The following is a 17,338-nucleotide window of genomic DNA, read 5'->3' as shown; positions in this document are numbered from 1 at the left end:
GGTGTTGCGATCTTTCTTTCTTGAGGGTTGCAAGGCTAGAGACGTTCTAAGTGTTATTTTTTCTCCCTTTCTGTCATGTGCCCTTTGTTCTGAACATTTCAAAGAGACCATTAATTGCATCCTCGGCCACACTGTCTGTTGTTCTCATTCATTTTTTTTAACTCATTATTTCCTCTTTCAGTTCTCTTTTGACTCGACTCTCCCTCTAACCTCTCGCTCTGCTCGTCCGCTCTGTTAACTGTGTCTTTCTTTTCATCCTCTATACATGTCTCACAACCGTGAAGGACCATATCTGCGCTCCGCTACCACTCTCCAATGTTTGTCAGTATTAGGGAGTTTGGGCCTTTTTTGATGGAATTAATTGATTAATACCTTTATCCAATTAGTGTTCCCTCATGCAAATAATCAGCTGGCGGATGTGAGGGCCGCTCCATCAGTCGGACGAAGGGCAGACAGATGCTTTGGATCTGGTGTGCGTTGAACATTGACCTTTCCCTTTCGCACCTTCTCTCTCTATTTGTGTCCCGCTCCCTTTCATATTCACCACACACCGCGAACTTCTTCTCGCTGTTCCGGAAAACTGTTTCATTCCAATATCCATGAAAAAAATGTTTTGGGTTAAAAAGAAAGGTGAAAGAAAGTATAAAAGTGGTGTTTGATCATGTATTTTCCTAATGTACTATTCATAAATAGCAACCCGTTTTGGGTTATCAATCCCATATCAATACTGCTTAAAACAATATTTACATCTTGCAAATTAAAACGTACTTTTTCTATTTTACAGGTTTGTCCCACTGTTCCTTTTTAAAGACTGATGGAGTTGTCATGATGCTCAAAGAAATACCAGTGGACCTTTGAAGAATGAATTTTCCGAACCACTGGATTGTTCTGGAGGGAAAAGGCGTCCAAGGTCAAAGAAAAGTCATCAACAGCGAAATCAGTTGGCCTTTTCTCAGATCAAGGATTCTTCTTTGGGAGACAGAATTATTCATGACTTTCCAAGCAGATGAACTTTAGAAAAGCTGTCATCACAAAATAAGTTCAAAATAGTAATATTAAGATAGCTTAGTTTTAGATGGCCTGCTTTGAGACAATGCAATAAAATTGTTATTTTTGTTGCTTTAAAAATTGCCCCTCAAGGTATTATCCTTATGGTCATAATTTAAAAACTGCAGTGAAAGATACTATAATCAAAATGACTGTTCATGCTGCAACAAAAGCAGGTACTCTGCAGGTGGTATGATTCCAAAATGCTCCATGAAGTGCCCTGTATTCAGCAGATAACCTCATATTTATTTGTGATCTTATTGATTTACTTCTAAGATCTTACACAAAGGCCTTTTGTATTTGAAAATACAACCGAAAAGAAAACTCATGCATCTTTTATATTACAGATAAATAACCAGGGTGAGTTTATTTTTTCTTTATTTTGTTTTTCATCAAAATGGCTCTTTTGTGGACAGCAAGGACTTGGACATTGGCAGCATTGGCTTTTCTTGGCTGCAGTAGTTTCGGCTGGTGTGACGCCTCAAGGACTATTGGTTCAACATCGGGAGGAAGTACACAGGACCAAGGAGCCTCATCGTTGGAACGAGTGAAGAGAGGATGGGTGTGGAACCAGTTTTTTGTCGTGGAAGAGTACACAGGGACAGAGCCCCTCTATGTAGGAAAGGTAAGGAAATTAAATTTTCTAATGAATCAATAGCTGTGTTTATTTGTAAAGGGATTTAGATGACCATTTTTTTTTATTTGTAAAAAGAGTACAAGTATGTCTTCCACATCGGAGGCCGATTTCATCCAACATTAAAAGCCCAAAAGACAATGCGCTGTTATTCAAAAAAATATTCAAATAACTTTTTTTTCCATGACATATTATGACCTCCTATATTTTTCCTTTTTTTAAAGTCAAAATATGTAAGGTCACATGTCATGGAAAAAAGTGTCAAAATATTAGGCAACATTCATTTATTTATTCTTTTTGAAAAGAAGAAATATATATGGCATGGAAAAAAAGGAAAAATGTATATGTCAGTTCAAAAAAGTCAAAAGACAATAGTTAAAAAAAGGTTTTAAAAAAAAGAATCAAAATATATAAAGTAAAAACATGCAATGGAAAAATACTCCCAAGATATGAGGTTAATTTTTTTCTTATTTTTAATTAAAAGAATATTAGGTCAAAAATGTTTTGATAATGAAGTCAAAATATGTGGCAAGTTATAGAATGAGTTACGTGTAACCACCTTCAATTGAGGAGAAAGAGACTTTGTAAGGTTTTTAAGTATGTACCTCCAGCTGTCACTAGCATAGCTCTGTGACGTGGGTGTTGATGTGGTTTTGAGTTTTGTTTTAATCCCACGTTCTTGTTCTCATTGTTATCTATCCATAGAAATGTCATTGTCCTCTCATTCGCTCTCCTTTGTTGTGCTGTAGAATCTCTGAAAGCTGTTAACGTCCATCGGCTTCCTGTATTACAATCTGAGTACTTCCTCCTGATGCTTCATGTCAAAAGCTTTTCGTAGGACGGTTTCTGCTCCTCAATTTGACTTTAAGATGATTCAAGCTTCAAAGCACATTTTGAGTAGACACAAACTGAATACTATAGCAAATATTAAACATACATTTTGACATCCTTTGGTATCAAGTTCAAATAGTATTTGAAGACATACTGATGCAAAGGAGAGGCAATAATCACTTGTTGTGGACATCCAACCTCCCTCTTGTCATCAAAGGAGCATTATTTAACACTTTGAAGAGTGATGTATCAGCGAACAACCATTTGCGTGATGATATAGTGGAGCAATGTGTAACCGAGCTGAAAATGGAGCCACTATCTCTCTGTGTGTTTGGTTATTTCCAGGTATCACCTTCGTTTGTTGACACAACCAGGTCGCCTGGAAAGACTTTTGGTGCATGTTTGTGCATGTGAGCCTGCTCCAATAATTAGCTCACGACCTCCGCTACGCTCAACGAGCTGCCCTCACAAAGAAAGCAAATGACCCTTTTATAGGCAACCAGCTCTCAGCTTTCATTCAAAAGTAACACTCTGTGAACACGTTGTAAAACTATACATACAGTGATAAACGTGTGCAGTTACAATCACACATGATTCTGCGGCAATAAATGTCCACCCATAGCGTGTTACTGGCATCCTGGACACTTTCCTCTGTGATTCCACAACTTTAGTGTCGTTCTTTTTGTGGAGTGTCCGTGTGTGTAAAACAAAGACGTTGAGATGGATTTTGTATATCAGGTCCAAAGTGTGCAAGTTTGTGACCCGCTTCGCCCTAGTTATGCGGATGAGGAAGGGAAATGCTTCTATGGTTTAGCTATTATTTTGGTATTATTTTATTTGGTTGCTCGAGCTCACAAGCCCGCATTAGAACGTCGCCAGTATTTATTATAGTTTAGAACATAAACCGTCTGCTGCGTTCAAAAGGCGGTGATGAGGAACGGACATCCCGCTGTTGCAGAATCATATGCTTCGAGATTTGAGTTGTTAAATACACAACTATTGAGTCATAATCTAATTGATCTAATTGCTTTTCCCTAAATTGAAGATGACTAACTAACTAATGTCCTGATTGTTCAGGCAGATCATACAGTTCGACAAAAACAATCCCATGTGTACAACTCAATTCAAACTATTTGCATCGATTAGTGAACCCGCCTCAAAATTGTGCTTTATTTTTTTAATCCTTTTCATCCACAAACTGGTCAAACAACAATGTTACTTAGTGTGCAGCGCCTCAACGGCGTTGTTAGCGATGCGGTTGGCAATGTTGTAATTGAATGTGATTATAGCGAATGAGTACAGGTCAAATTCATTTTGCTGTCAGTGCTATTTGTCCATTTGGTTGTATTTTTTCCACTTTTCTTGCCCAAATCCCATTGATGAGCTGCTCTTCAATCCAACTTTATCGAGTTGATGAAAGTGGACAGCGTGTACAGTTCCATTGCCTTACACAGAGCGTAATTTGGAAAGACGTGACATTAATTCAGACAGCATGAGACTCAGCGATGAGTCACACACATCAATCGCGTGAACCCTCTGTTTCTAATCACTTAGACACGACCAGCTAATATTTCATCTGCATACATATTGATGCAATTTTATATTGATCTGTTTTGTCAAATTTTTGGAGTTTTTTTTTTCCCCAGAAGGGTCAGGGTGTTAATGAATACTTTTGGCCATTATTTCTGGTGGCAAACGAACAACACATAGAGCATAGCAGAGGGATACACAGAGAGTAATTAACAGAGGAAGAGGGAAGGTTGCAAAAGGAAGATGGTAGAGAAGAGACTTCACACACTGACTTGTGATTCATTAGAGGACACGGCGCTGTGAACTGATATAAAAGGTTTGAGGGAAGCTCGAGAGGGCCGAGCGCAGCTTGAGGGAGAGACGCAGCAGGAGGCGCAGGGAGATCATTTTATTGATATCATTATTTAAAGTCATTGGACTCCCTGTGACTCGGGCAGAGGCCAGTAGTAGTAATATTAATGGTTTGTTTGAGTATGGATGTCTGCGTGTAACTCCCCCCGCACCGAAGTATCAACACTTTAGTATGAGCAGTAGAGGATTAAAGCCAGGCAGCGTGCCTGTGCACTGGATAATTACGACAAGCTGTTTTTTTTCTTTATTTTTTAAATGACCTCACCCCAACTCAGCAAACTTTAACGCTCTCTCTCTCTCTCTCTCTCCCTCTTTCCCACTTTGGCTGCCGCCACTCTGCTAATTAAATCAGATTCAGCAATAAAATGGTCACTCACATGGCTTCACACTGGCAGCGTCGAGTAGTACCTTTAAATGATACTTGCAGATATAAATGGTGGAACTATGTTTGGAGTGAGTGAATGAAGGCAGAGAGGACGGAGTGGAGTGGGGAACTTACAGAAAGAGCACTTTTGTACGAGTTGCTGTAGAGCCCAGATAATCCTAAAAGGCTGTTAAAGGAAGTAGAGGAGGCACAAATGACATATTCTTCTTCTCCGAGGTCCCGAGACTTTTCTCTATTTGGACAAAAGCTGTCAGACATGAATCCATTTTGGAGGTGTGTGTGTGATACAGGGAAAGCGAGAGATGGACTCTCTATATGAGCAGCTTGTGCGTGTATGCTTTTATATTCCAGCAACACAAAGTAGTATAGCTCAAGGGTTCAGATTCCCAGTCTCTTTTGTAGCCTCCTCTTTAATTTTGATGAATCTATCTGGAGTAGATTTCCTCATCAGGTCTCAGCACGCAACTGATTTCTTGTCGCTTCTTCATTATGGATAAGAGATAATAGTGTTTGGCCAATGGACACAATCGATCAAATGCACACACTGCCTGTTGAAGCCATTCTCACCGTCGTAATGACACAACTATAATTAGTCAAATCTAAGGATCTAAACAATCCGAGGTTTTCATCAAAGAGAAACAAACAAGCCTACGAAGGGATAACTGGGAAGAATTCAATTATTAAATTAAAACTAAATAAAAGCCATCTGAAAATGCGGTGCTGTGGGACACTCACTTAGGGAGCCACATTTCCCATTTTTTAAGATGAAAAAGGCTTTTGTTTACTCGGCTTTGTCATCTCAAATTCTGCCATTATAATTTCCGTAGCTCTTTCATTCCGTATTTGCGTGTTTGCGTTCTCTGTCTTCTGTCTCAGCCTCAGCAGGTCTCCCATCCCATCTCATCCCAGCACCATCGCTCCTCCATTTGAACAATACTTCTCCCTCCGACTTTCTTCTCTTTCCTTCTTCCTGTGCACCATGCTACCGTTTTACTCTCGTCTCTGGCTGCGTCTCCCATCGTCTGAACCCTTCCCTCTGCCGGAGCTGTCTCCACCTAGCTTGTCTCTCATACCGTCACCTTGTTAACACTTTGAAGCTATTAAGATCAGAGAGCTTGACAAGCTGCAGTGAAAAGTGGCAGGCCGACTGCTGATTACACAGACTTAAATATAAGACAGGCAATTTGCTCCCGCTTTGAAACCCTCAATAAACCGAGGCTTCGGTTCAGCCCGGGTTCTGGTATCTCCAGTGGAAATGTGAAAGCCTGCTTCGTAAATGTCTCACTATTCTATTGCGTTCTTTTCTTCCGTCATGTGATTCCGCTTTTTTGAAGTGCATTTACTTTTGCCTTGACAGCTGTAAACATTTTAAACTCAACATGGCTGTCAATAGAACATTTTTAGTTTTTAAAAATGAATGTAATACATCTACTCAAGCAGAGTGTTTGCGTTAAAATACTTTTGCAACTCAACTCAAAAGAGCTGACCACCCAAAAAAAAAGAAGGAACATCTCTGACAGTGCATGTGCGTCACATGTCACCCCCGTTCAGCAGGTTAGCCCACAGTGACAGCAAGACACTTTGATGACCCAAAGGTGAAACTGACGAGGCATCAGCGACCTCCATCTTCCCTGAGTCACCCGGCAATGCTGCACCGTGAACCCCCGATGCTTCCCTAACTACTATCTGCAAAAAGTTCACCTTCGAGCCACAACATAGCTGCATATGCTCATGCTAAAAATGCAAATTAACAGTATTTATTTGAAAGTTTCTGATCCCCAGTAATCAGTAAATATATTATTTGTCGTATATATTTGTTGACAGATTGGTGCCATTAAGTTAGATAAATTGCTTGCGGTACAGTTTCTCGTTTAGCCAGGGATGTTCAACTGTCACTGGATTAAGTGACAATAACTCACTTTGTGAACACCGGCATTCATCATCTCTTTCCCCTCTTTGCTGTTTCTGGGCCTCTTGTCTCCGGCTCCACACCCCCTCACTCACAATTCGTGTCTCGCAGTTTGAGGTTAGCATGATGACACATGAAGCGAGCAGACCCAAAAGATTATTCTTAACGTCGCACGTACATTTTTCTCCGGAGATAAAGCCTGTTTGGCTGTTGGATCTCTGTACGGATGGGTGTGAATGGGTCTTGATGGGCAAGTGCCAGGATGTTCAGCCTGCTATCGGTGAATGAATGCGTGTGAATGAATTGTAATGTAAAAAGCGGAAAAATTCATTCAGTGGCAACCCATTTCATGTTGGCTATAGACATTTTTCAAACTGCAAACTCACAATGCCATGTTGCATGCCACACCTTCCTGCTGCCCATTTCCGTGGTCATCGTGTCAAACACAGCAAGCTGCATGAGTTGTGTCCTCAATGAGTGTTTGATCATCAAGAGGTAGGCTTTGTGTTGAGAAATTTAACATTCATGGCGTGGAAAAGGCGTTTGTTTATGGTCTTCATACCCTTCTCACCACTAATACTAAAAAAATCACACACGTCAAGCAAAAACACACAAAACTTCACATTACTGTATTTCTGTTTACTATAGTCAAGAAGGGAATATGCACATTAGTTAACATGAGCACTTGAGTCAATCGTCTAAATGTTGCACAATAGGATGCATAATAACGCAGCGGCATAATCACTGCTCCAGGTACTGATTTGGTTACACGGCTGCAAAATCTAGAATGCAAAAAGCTCAGAAATACGTGACCGTGATTCCTGCCAAGCAGCCGCTGACTTCTCATGCGACATCGTTAGAGCCACACTTGCAATCCTGGTTATTTTTTTGCTAACACCGTGACGTCCGGGCGCTGACCTTTAGTTCGCTTGGAACAACTTAGCTAAGCGTGCTGTGCGTGTTTTTCAAGCTGACAACTTGAATCACTCACAGTGAGGACAGACTGACTGACGGACGGACGGGTATATCCAGCCGGAGGGGGGAGGAGGGGGATAGCGTCATCTTAGCAGAATGATGAAGTCTCTATGTTTGTTTCTACATGTGCGCGCTTGTGTGTTTGTCCACATGTTGGCAAGCACACACAAACATAGTAGCTCGTGTGCAACACATGTACAGTAGTTAGGAACCTTATGGGGCCGGTATTTGTGCAATTGAATTAGCCGATGATGACGACATTTCACACTTGTTCATGTCTGCAGAATCTAATTTAGAAATACAGGGAGCGGGTTAGGGAGACATAACCAGTGGCGCATGACTATGGAAACTTTTATTGGATAACTGGAGTTTGGACCAATGAATTTATTTTATTAGAACTGAAATATTGATAACGCCGAAGTATCCAGCAGTATTTTTTCTCTGACTGTTCGTGCATTTGTCTTCAGGATGATTGAGAATAGGGAGAAAAGGCAAAAACAGAGAGATAAAATGGCAGCGGAAAATAGATGAGGAAGGCAATATCGAGGCGCAGGCTTGCATTATTCTGCAGTTTTACGACAAATACTTAATGAAACCCCGCAAGGGTGATAGAAGCCTGTATTTAATTAAGCCTTTATAAAATATTAACCGTGGAGGCCAGGGTAATTCCCCCTCTCCTGGTCTTCTCAGTAGATTGAACCACAGTTACACTGCATAGACAGCACTGAATTATAATTTCAGATGGAAGGTGAAAGGGAGAGAGAGAGAGAGCAGATCTACTGCTTACTAAAGAGCCAAAGGGGAGGTTGAGATGGGGGACCAATGCCGCTCCTATTGCTGCCCCTGGAATGTCTTCTAATCACATTAGGGGGGGAACTATAGCTCTGATTTATAAGGGCTCTTTTAAGTTCACTTCTTAGCCCCGGCACCTCTATGTCTCTACCTTTAACAATCTTTGAAATGACTTTGATCTCCTAATTTGGGCATCACATCCTGTGAAGGGCACAGTGTGCAGAAAAGGTGTAAATCATCTCTAGAACCGTGGTGATGATGGCTGCTCTGTAGGGAGCAATGAGGAGGCCTTTAGCTGCAATTGCTATTGGGAATAAGATCTTGTGTCTAGTGATCAGAAGAAATTCTTCATTCTTTTGGTCACTGCTGATTAGAACACCAGCATTCTACTTGCACCCGCTTCATTCTTTCTCCATGCTGAAACCGCAGATGAATGATTAGTCCAAAATAATGAAAAGTGTCCACTAAAGGTTTTGACAGTCTACGACTATTCTGTTTTTCCTATAATAGTTGGTAAAAAAGGTAACCTGGGAGCATTACCTCCCATTTCTAATTGTTTCTAAGTGTATTCTCTGTTGCAAAGTCAGATTTTAAAACCGTATTTTGCCTCAATTTACAGATCCACACAGATTCTGACGAAGGAGAGGGGAACATCAAGTACACTATCTCTGGAGAAGGTGCGGGCTCTATATTCATCATTGATGAGCAAACGGGGGACATCCACGCTACAGAGAGGCTGGACCGAGAAGAGAAAGCGTTTTACACACTTAGGGCCCGGGCCCGGGACCAGCTTTCCAATGACCCCCTGGAACCAGAGTCGGAGTTTGTCATCAAGGTCCAGGACATCAACGACAGTGAGCCCAAGTTCTTGGAGGGTCCCTACATCGGCAGTGTGGCAGAGCTGTCCCCCATAGGTGAGGCAAGACACACGGTAGCCTGTCAGGGGCCATCGGGGATATTAGACATTTTACCGCCGTTGAGCTCAGGATGCCCCAAAGGTGCACATACTGTAAGAAAAGAACAGTTTTACAACTGTTTTCATGATGCATAAGTAAGGCCTTTAACATAACTCTTTGTTTATGTTGGCTCAGGGGAAAAAATGTCAAGAAGAGCCATATGCTAAATTTCTTCCCCATTGTGCACATGAGGGAAAAAAAAAAGCCAAGGAGATGTTACTATAGATGAAAACACATCTGGAGTCAGTGAATCCATGGTCGATAAGAAAGTAGTAGAATGGTGTCAAGGACATTTGAGGAGCATCTATATCAGAGCTACGCCCCTTAGGTAGGAAAATATGGAGAAATAACTGAAAAGTCACATGGAGAAAGGAGAGGCAAATTGCATTACTCCCAGATGAGCTTTGTGGCTTTTGTTCTCTGAAACACTGTTATGAGGTAAATCACGAACGGGGAATAAGGGCGGGAGGGAGGGGGGGAAAATGGCGAGGGTTTATCTTATTTACATAGAGTCTTCTGACAATGAAACCACAATGCTTTTAATCCTGACAAACATGTTGTTATTGTGAGCAACAGTATTAGCGGCACACCGTGGCTCCTTAAAGTTCTCATGAAAAATGGAAAAGACAGGTGAACGAGGGGGGTCGGGGGCTTCATTAGCATGGTATTAATGTCACATGCCCCGCTGAAGTCCAATAAACATAATTCTGTTTGGCTACCAAGCGATATCACGAAGCCATGTGTGCGTTGTGTGTGATACAGATTTTGCATGTGCGTGTGTGTGTGTCTGTGTGCGTGCGTGTTGTCACGCGTATGCAGTAGAGGTGGGGTAGCTTCTTGGGTGAGTGACTCCAGGAGTGATGCAGAATAGAATGGCTCTTCCCTGTTCGAGTCTGATTGGAATTAATTCCTGCTTCCTCAGCATGATCCAAACTGTGCACATTTCTGCCTACAGTGCTCTCTAAAACTGAATGGAGTGTGTGTCTGCGTTCGTGTGTGTGTGTGTGTGTGTGTGTGTGGAGGAGGCAGCGGCAGAGTGAATGACCCTGCAACGGAAGGCTACCACAAATAAGTAGAGAGATGAATAGCATAGAAATAACCCCGGAGATTCAGAAAAGGATGCAATCGCTCGGGAAGCAGGAGCGCTGTTATCGTTTCATGAAGGAGGGACACGGAGTCACAGCCATCCCGCGTAGTTAATGTTTGTTAATGTAATCTTAATGATCACGACCCTTACACTTTGGCTGCTCCCCCCCCTTTTGTTCGACCCTGTTGCACCTCAGTCAGATGACGCACTGAATAAGTGTGCAGTTCATGTTTTAAACATCGCTGTGGAGCGCCGGCACTAATGAGGTAGCGGCTACCGCTTAGTCAGGCAGTCGCCTCCGCCGTCGCTGTTTCTTTTTCGTCGCGCTGTTCCGATATTTTATTGGTGCATTTCAGTGCTAAGGTGAGAGGCTCAGTAATGCAAATGAAGGGATTAAAAAGAAAACAAAAAAAGGTACAGGGCCGACCACCTTGACCACCGCCATTTACTCAGCGGCTCTAAAGCTTTTGCTGCACATTGTCCTCTTACCTCCCACACAGCTGCAGCTGAAAATAGCTGGAGAAAACTTTTATATTCGGAATAATTTACTTTAGTTTCAGCAAACTAACAGGTTCTACCTCACTAACAAGTATTAACATTGTGAGCAAGACCCGAGCTTCGCCTTTGCTCGATGAATCCCTCGTTGCCGTAGATGTCTGTCTGTTGTTGTCCTACAGTAATAAACGCCTTAACTCTGAGTGATTGCCCGGTTGCCAAATAATCACACTCAGCCCCAAATGTGTATTAATCCACAGCTAAAACTAATCCCCAACTAATGTAGTGTTTCAAAAGTTGGAGTAAAAATAGCTAAAAACCAGCTTTGTTTGGTAACTTACTTTGCCTACTCTGAAAATCAAACTAGATTTGTGTAACCGGTTTTAAATTTTGATAATTAAAAATGGATTTGTGGCTGATTGCTGTATGCAGAAGGTTAGTTCTTATTCCTTGAGGGACAGACAAATTGCTGTTTTTAGTCTGAACACTAAAATCAGATACCCAAAAAACACCAGCCACTTATTTGCAATTTCATCATTTTGAGCTCAGAAACATCTGAAATTGTTTTAATGTTTGTGTGTTTGTAATTTCTCCCAACCATAGCCAGCTATTCTTCCATTTCTCATCGTATTCGTATTGCACTCAAACCCTGCTTAGAGTCAGTTTTTCTTTTACGTAATTATTACAAAGCTCCTGAAAACCCGAGACATGGTTGATTTTTACGCCGTGTTAGAAGCAGATTGCGAGCGTCGGCCGCACCAGTGATGTGCAACCACACAGAAAACTGCTTTAGAAAACGTGAGGGCATAATCGTCGGAAAGTAATCAGTGGTCAGCTGCATAAAGCATATTAGCCATCACTCCTGTTGTGTCCCCCATTGCCGGCCTCTGTCGTAGCTTTTAACGCCTCAAACCCTCCCTCTTTGTGCTTTATGTCTGTCTCTCCGTGTGCTAGCTCAGCATCTGCTACAAAAAAAATAATAATTTGTCTGCTTGTTTTTAAGGGTTGGTTAACTCTGAAAAGGAGAAGAGAGGGCAAATAACATACGAGCGGCGAAGATGATGATGAAATGTGAGGGCCGGAGCTCTGTGTTGTCCTTTGAAAAATTTGCGGCTAATGAAATTGCAGTCCTAAATCAAATTTGTGCTGCATGGATGATTGAATATTGCTTGGAGAACTGTGCATGACTTTATGTTAGGAAAAAAGAGGGAACATGGATGGAGTCTCTCTAGTACACTTGCTGTGTCCTCTGACTCATGATGATAAAGACTGTGAAGAATTGATTTAATACAATCCATTGGTAGAGGACATCCTGGACTGAACACAACCAAAAAAGAAAGTGACTAGAAGATGGAGCTTAGGGACTACCCGTAATAATTGAAGCTCTAATAACTATAACCTTCTTTAACTGAACACATAGATCATTTGTTGAACATTTTACACATTATTCACTTTCAGAGAATTTATACCAATTGATGATACAACTGGGTTTTTTTTTGGAAAAGAAAAGAAAAATCCTTTATTTTAAGGTGACAATTAAAAATGTGATAGTATAATAGTATATATTAATTTCAAATATTAATTCCCTCGCTGATATTTTCTTCAAATGTACTGATATATCTGCTAAATCCCGTGCAATAGTCCACCTTCCCATCACAATCTGATCTAATCAGATGTTAATTCACACACACAACGTCTAATCACAACACTAGTTATGTTTTGTTACTCCTAGTAGTAACTAGTATTGGTTTAGCCGTCTAGGAACTGCCACTATTTGGTTAATCACTAAACATATGCACAGCTTGTAACACGTGTTTCGCGCCCTTGCTTCAAACATTTTTAGCAGCTGGCTCAGAAGGAGCGAGATGAGTCACAAATGTCGGGGCTGTGCCTTTACTCATGCTGTCATGATACTTTTAGTATTGGCTTTTGCCCTGCAAGAGCCGGGCCTATTGGGTCAAGGGTCAATCTGCTGTAGTCCCACTGAGACCCACTAAGACCCACCGTGACACCACGGTCCACGAGCAGGCAACAGAAAACTAGTTTCCAACCTACGCCGTAATGAAGCAGGAAGGCAAAACGTGAATGAATACAGCGCTGTCGATGAAAAGGATTAAGGGCGTTAATTCTGCTAAACGGTGAGGATCGGATTAGAGCATGTGTGTGAAAGCGCTTGATCTGCGGCGCTCCCGGTTCCATTAAGCACGTTCAACGCGGAATGAGTCCGGGAAGATTCAGATACATCTCGCAGACACAAACGGGCGAAATGGCACGGATGTCTGCCGCCGTCATCTCTCTGGGCAAACCACGGATGAGGGTACGGTAAATGCGGAGCGTGCCCCCCCCCCGCCCCTCCTCCCCCCACACAATGCCCTGCAGAGGCTGTACTCCCACTGCCCTGCAGGCCTGTGTGATGTCACCACACAATCAGTAAGACAATGTCACTGATTGTGCAATGCAACTCATTGTCAGTATCCCGCCGTGTGAGTGTCCTCTGCAAACAAAAAAAAACAGCTTCTGCATCCTCTTAATGGTAAATTTTACTACGACGTACTGAGACAAAGCGATCACTAGAGTCGGTGACACATTTCTTCCTCCGCATTACAATAAGCAGGAAGGAACAATCGGATCAGGTAAATGCTTCTTGACAAAATAGATGTATTTGCAGGCGAGACCGACATCGCACACTCACTCCCTTCGTGGGAAGGAGGGGCGCTGTACTGAGAGACGGTATCTTGAGAGAAAGTGTTTTTAGGGATATTTGCCATTTTTATTTGCCCTATTGACTCAGAAGGGGACCCCAAAGACCTGGTCAATTCAGCTCCAGTTCTAAAGAGTGTGCGCCATCTTTGTGACATCGGTCAAGGAGATCGCTGAATGGCATCTGCCGTGTCTCACTGCAGTGAGGCGGATGGTCAGCATTCAACCTGCAGTGCTGCACTGCATCGAGGCTGAGGTGAAACAAACCACCTTTGTAGTTCCGCAGGGCACACAATGCACAAACTAATAGCATAAACCCCGAATTACCCAGACAAGGATTACCTAAGAGGGTTCATGCTTGTCAGGCTTGGGGGATCTACTGTATCCAATTGCAAGTTGCAAGCTTTCTAAATGGTCATGAGATTGGAAATCTTCTCCACCTCCACCCAAAGTGCACCGTGACCTTCAACGTGGGTCACAGCCGGAGGCCTGCTGCTGAAAGTACACATGGCTTATCAGTTGTAGGGGATATTTCCTTCGGTGGTAAATGATGAAATGGTGTAAGTGTAATAAAGCCCTCGTAGGTGTGGATAATCACGGATGAAAATCCTTTCCTCAATTCCTAATAAAGGACCCCTCGTGGGCGTTACATACGTACATCGTTAGTTTCTCAAGGCTTTTCATCCCCATGAGGTTGCAAAACAACCACCGGAGAGGCTTTCTTGCACTGATCCGATGGCCGATATGTAATCTGCATGAAGGCATTTTGCGTAAGGGGCAAGGTGGTGTGGATAACCTTCATGTCCATGGCATTACCCTCTGTAAGAAATAGTTCTTACATTCTCATTCTCAGTGAATGAATATAGAGTTCTATTTGGTTTGGAAAGGTGGTCCAACAAAAAGCAGAAAAGCAACAGTCAAAACGTGTTTGAAGTTGATGTTTCTGGTTTTGTCATAGTAGGCAAATTCATGCAATTGACAGTTAATGTGAATGTGAAAAAATTATTTTGGGTTTTCTTTGTGATTCCTTGTGATTATTCATTCCCAAAAATATAATGGATAACTCTATTTTGGGACCAAGATTAATAAATGTGAAAATATTTCTTTTTTGACGCCTCAGGCAGCATGACAGCTTTTCCATTGGTCATAACACGTACCTTATGTAGATATTTGGGGGAAATATGTATGTTTTGGAAAGCCTGATAAATATTTGAATTGCCTTTGGTACCAGCAATGTTAAGTGTTTAAATATTAATGTAGCTTTGAGCTACGCCTCAATAGTTTTAAAAACCCAGCGGCTAATGTGCTGTCAAACTAGTATAATACCCGACATTGTTGTTCACTTAAGCATTGGATGGGTTTTAAGACACAACGTCGGTGACACAGTGACACCTCAATCTAATGCGTTTGCTCTGCGCGCTCAGCCGATATTAAAGCAATAAAGACAAGCCTCTTCCAATTTGAAATCAGTATTACACCGTGTTACAACATGCATACTGAGACATCCGTCACTTTTCTCTCGGGCCGCAATGTGAGCCGGCTGTCAAAGCGGCGCAGTTTGTTTGTGTTTGAAAGCATTTAGTCACTGACGAAGGCATCCTCCGCCTTCCTCTCAAAAGTCGCACGACAGCGGGGGAATCCGGTGGAAACGTGGCGAGGGGGGGGGGGGGGGGGGGGCGGCGGCAGAACCCCAACAGGGGTGAAACGTTTCCACGTAGCTAATCCTGTGACTGGTGTGGTTCCATTAGAGAGGACCTGAGGACCTTTGAGTGGCAGAGATGTGGCCCGACGCGACATCCGCTCCGCAGCTTCTAACCTCAGGTAACGCTGACTGACAAGTCACTGACTCCAAAAAAAATAAAAAATCTCCCGGATAAAATAGCAGTCGGATAAAGTGTCCTGCTTTTTAATCTACTAAACAAATCTGAGCATCTGAGGCTTTCTTGCATAACTCGATGTCTATCTCTGTTAATGTCATAAAACTAAAAGGATTATTTGTATATGATTTTGTAGCAGTGGCTCTTTGGACAAAATGTTCATTTCACTGGAAACTGTGAGGATTTGAAGAACCAAGCAGACTTCTTTAAGGTCCAACATGACTCGTGCACAGGTTCTGAATAGGTCAAGCATCAGCAGTATCTTCACGGGATGATTTACTACTGAAAAGGACATCCACTAGCAGACTGGTGCTGGTCCACTAGCAGACTGGTGCTTCGGTCTCCACATATCTGAAATGAGTTATGGAGAATGGAATGAACAGTTGCAGCACAGGAGAAGCCTTGTGAAATGTATGTTTCGAGTGTCTTCACGAAGGTCACTGCCCCATCTGTAATACACAAAATAACAGCATTTTTGAAGGTGACACAGAAAATAACACGAGGGAGTACAAAGCTGGAAGAAAAGAAGGCTCTGTCAATGACGGTTATTGACAGAGCTCTCTTTTCGCAACAATATTTAACAATTATTTGGTGTCCCTGAAAATGAAAAATGTTCCACTTTTATTTTGGCAAGTGACCTGTACACACGCAGCAAATCAAGAACAAAGAGGCCTTTGTGTGAATGACGTTGTCAGTCAACAGAAACCACACAGCATTCCGTTCCGGTGAAACAGCAATGCATGTATTATTTCCATTGATTTATCACTTCATGTTCCGTTGACCTTTTTCTCTCTCTCTCTCTGTCCTCCTCTTTCTCGCTCTAACCTTCAGCACAGTCAGCATGAGAGATAAGTCCCCCCCACTTCCTTTGCATGTAATGTAAGGTCTCCACAAGTGGGTTGAAGTCATAATGGCCTTTCCTGTTGATGTGGTCCACAGAGGTTGCCCAGGAGGAGGCTGCAAATTACCGCAGTCACCACTGAGACAGCCGGGGCCTGTCCTGCTAACTGAAGATGAGACATTTAGAGCTGCAGAATCACGGGAGTGAGCAATGCAACATGGCATGAGCAACTTACAACCAATATCCTCTGCCAACCTGCTTCATGTATATGACCAGTAACATCCACCATTATGCGCTTAACCACAGTGCTTGATGTAATTGATTTGGGCTGATGGTGTGCGTGGTCATGTGTATGAATAAGCGTGGATGTGGCAGCGGGAGGGATTGAGAGAGGGTGTTATTCGGTGGATGAGGAGGCATGGAAGAGGACAACGGCAACACAGTTGCAGCCGTGACCTTTATTAAGGCTTGAAGTACTTAGTTGTTGTGGAGACGTGATGTAGTATTGACACCATCTTTATTGTGCGTCTGACATTTTGACTTGTTCAAGGATTAAGCTATGTATAAATGTCTATGTCTCTATGTTATTCCTGGCTTGCAGATACAAGGGTGTCACAAGTTGTTTTACACAGACACTGAAAAAAGCTTAAAATTTATAAGATACTCATTTTTTTTAAATGACATGGCTTGCTGGCCCACAATTTGTTCTCCAAAAGAAATAATAATCATAATCATCAGGTCCCTTTGCTGCCATTTCCGTGACTGAAATTGACGCTGGCCATACGGCGGAGGAATAAAATATAAAAAGTATGGGAGGATTAAAAGACAACTGTTGCCAGGCTAACAAAGATTACGCTTACAATCTGTCAGAAGAGATGAAAAACATCCCAAATCCTTGTAGAGATCTGGAAGAGGATCAACGCAAGCA

The 17,338-nt window shown here is 42.3% G+C and overlaps 1 protein-coding gene across 1 annotated transcript in view; it reads left to right on the top strand.

Annotated features, from left to right (window-relative positions):
* Positions 1 to 783: 783 nt before the first annotated feature.
* Positions 784 to 17,338, top strand: part of cdh22 (cadherin 22) — a 55,273-nt gene continuing 38,718 nt past the window's right edge. The window contains exons 1-2 of the mRNA XM_078092955.1: positions 784 to 1,672; positions 9,074 to 9,368. Coding sequence (XP_077949081.1) covers positions 1,445 to 1,672; positions 9,074 to 9,368 — 523 coding nt within the window. The 5' untranslated portion in view covers positions 784 to 1,444. The remainder of the gene's footprint in view (positions 1,673 to 9,073; positions 9,369 to 17,338) is intronic.

Source organism: Gasterosteus aculeatus, chromosome 17 (assembly GCF_964276395.1).
Source record: "Gasterosteus aculeatus chromosome 17, fGasAcu3.hap1.1, whole genome shotgun sequence".
In the NCBI taxonomy this organism is placed as follows: domain Eukaryota; kingdom Metazoa; phylum Chordata; class Actinopteri; order Perciformes; family Gasterosteidae; genus Gasterosteus; species Gasterosteus aculeatus.
The sequence above is the reverse complement of the archived record's forward strand: the minus strand, read 5'-3'. Positions and strand labels throughout refer to the sequence as shown.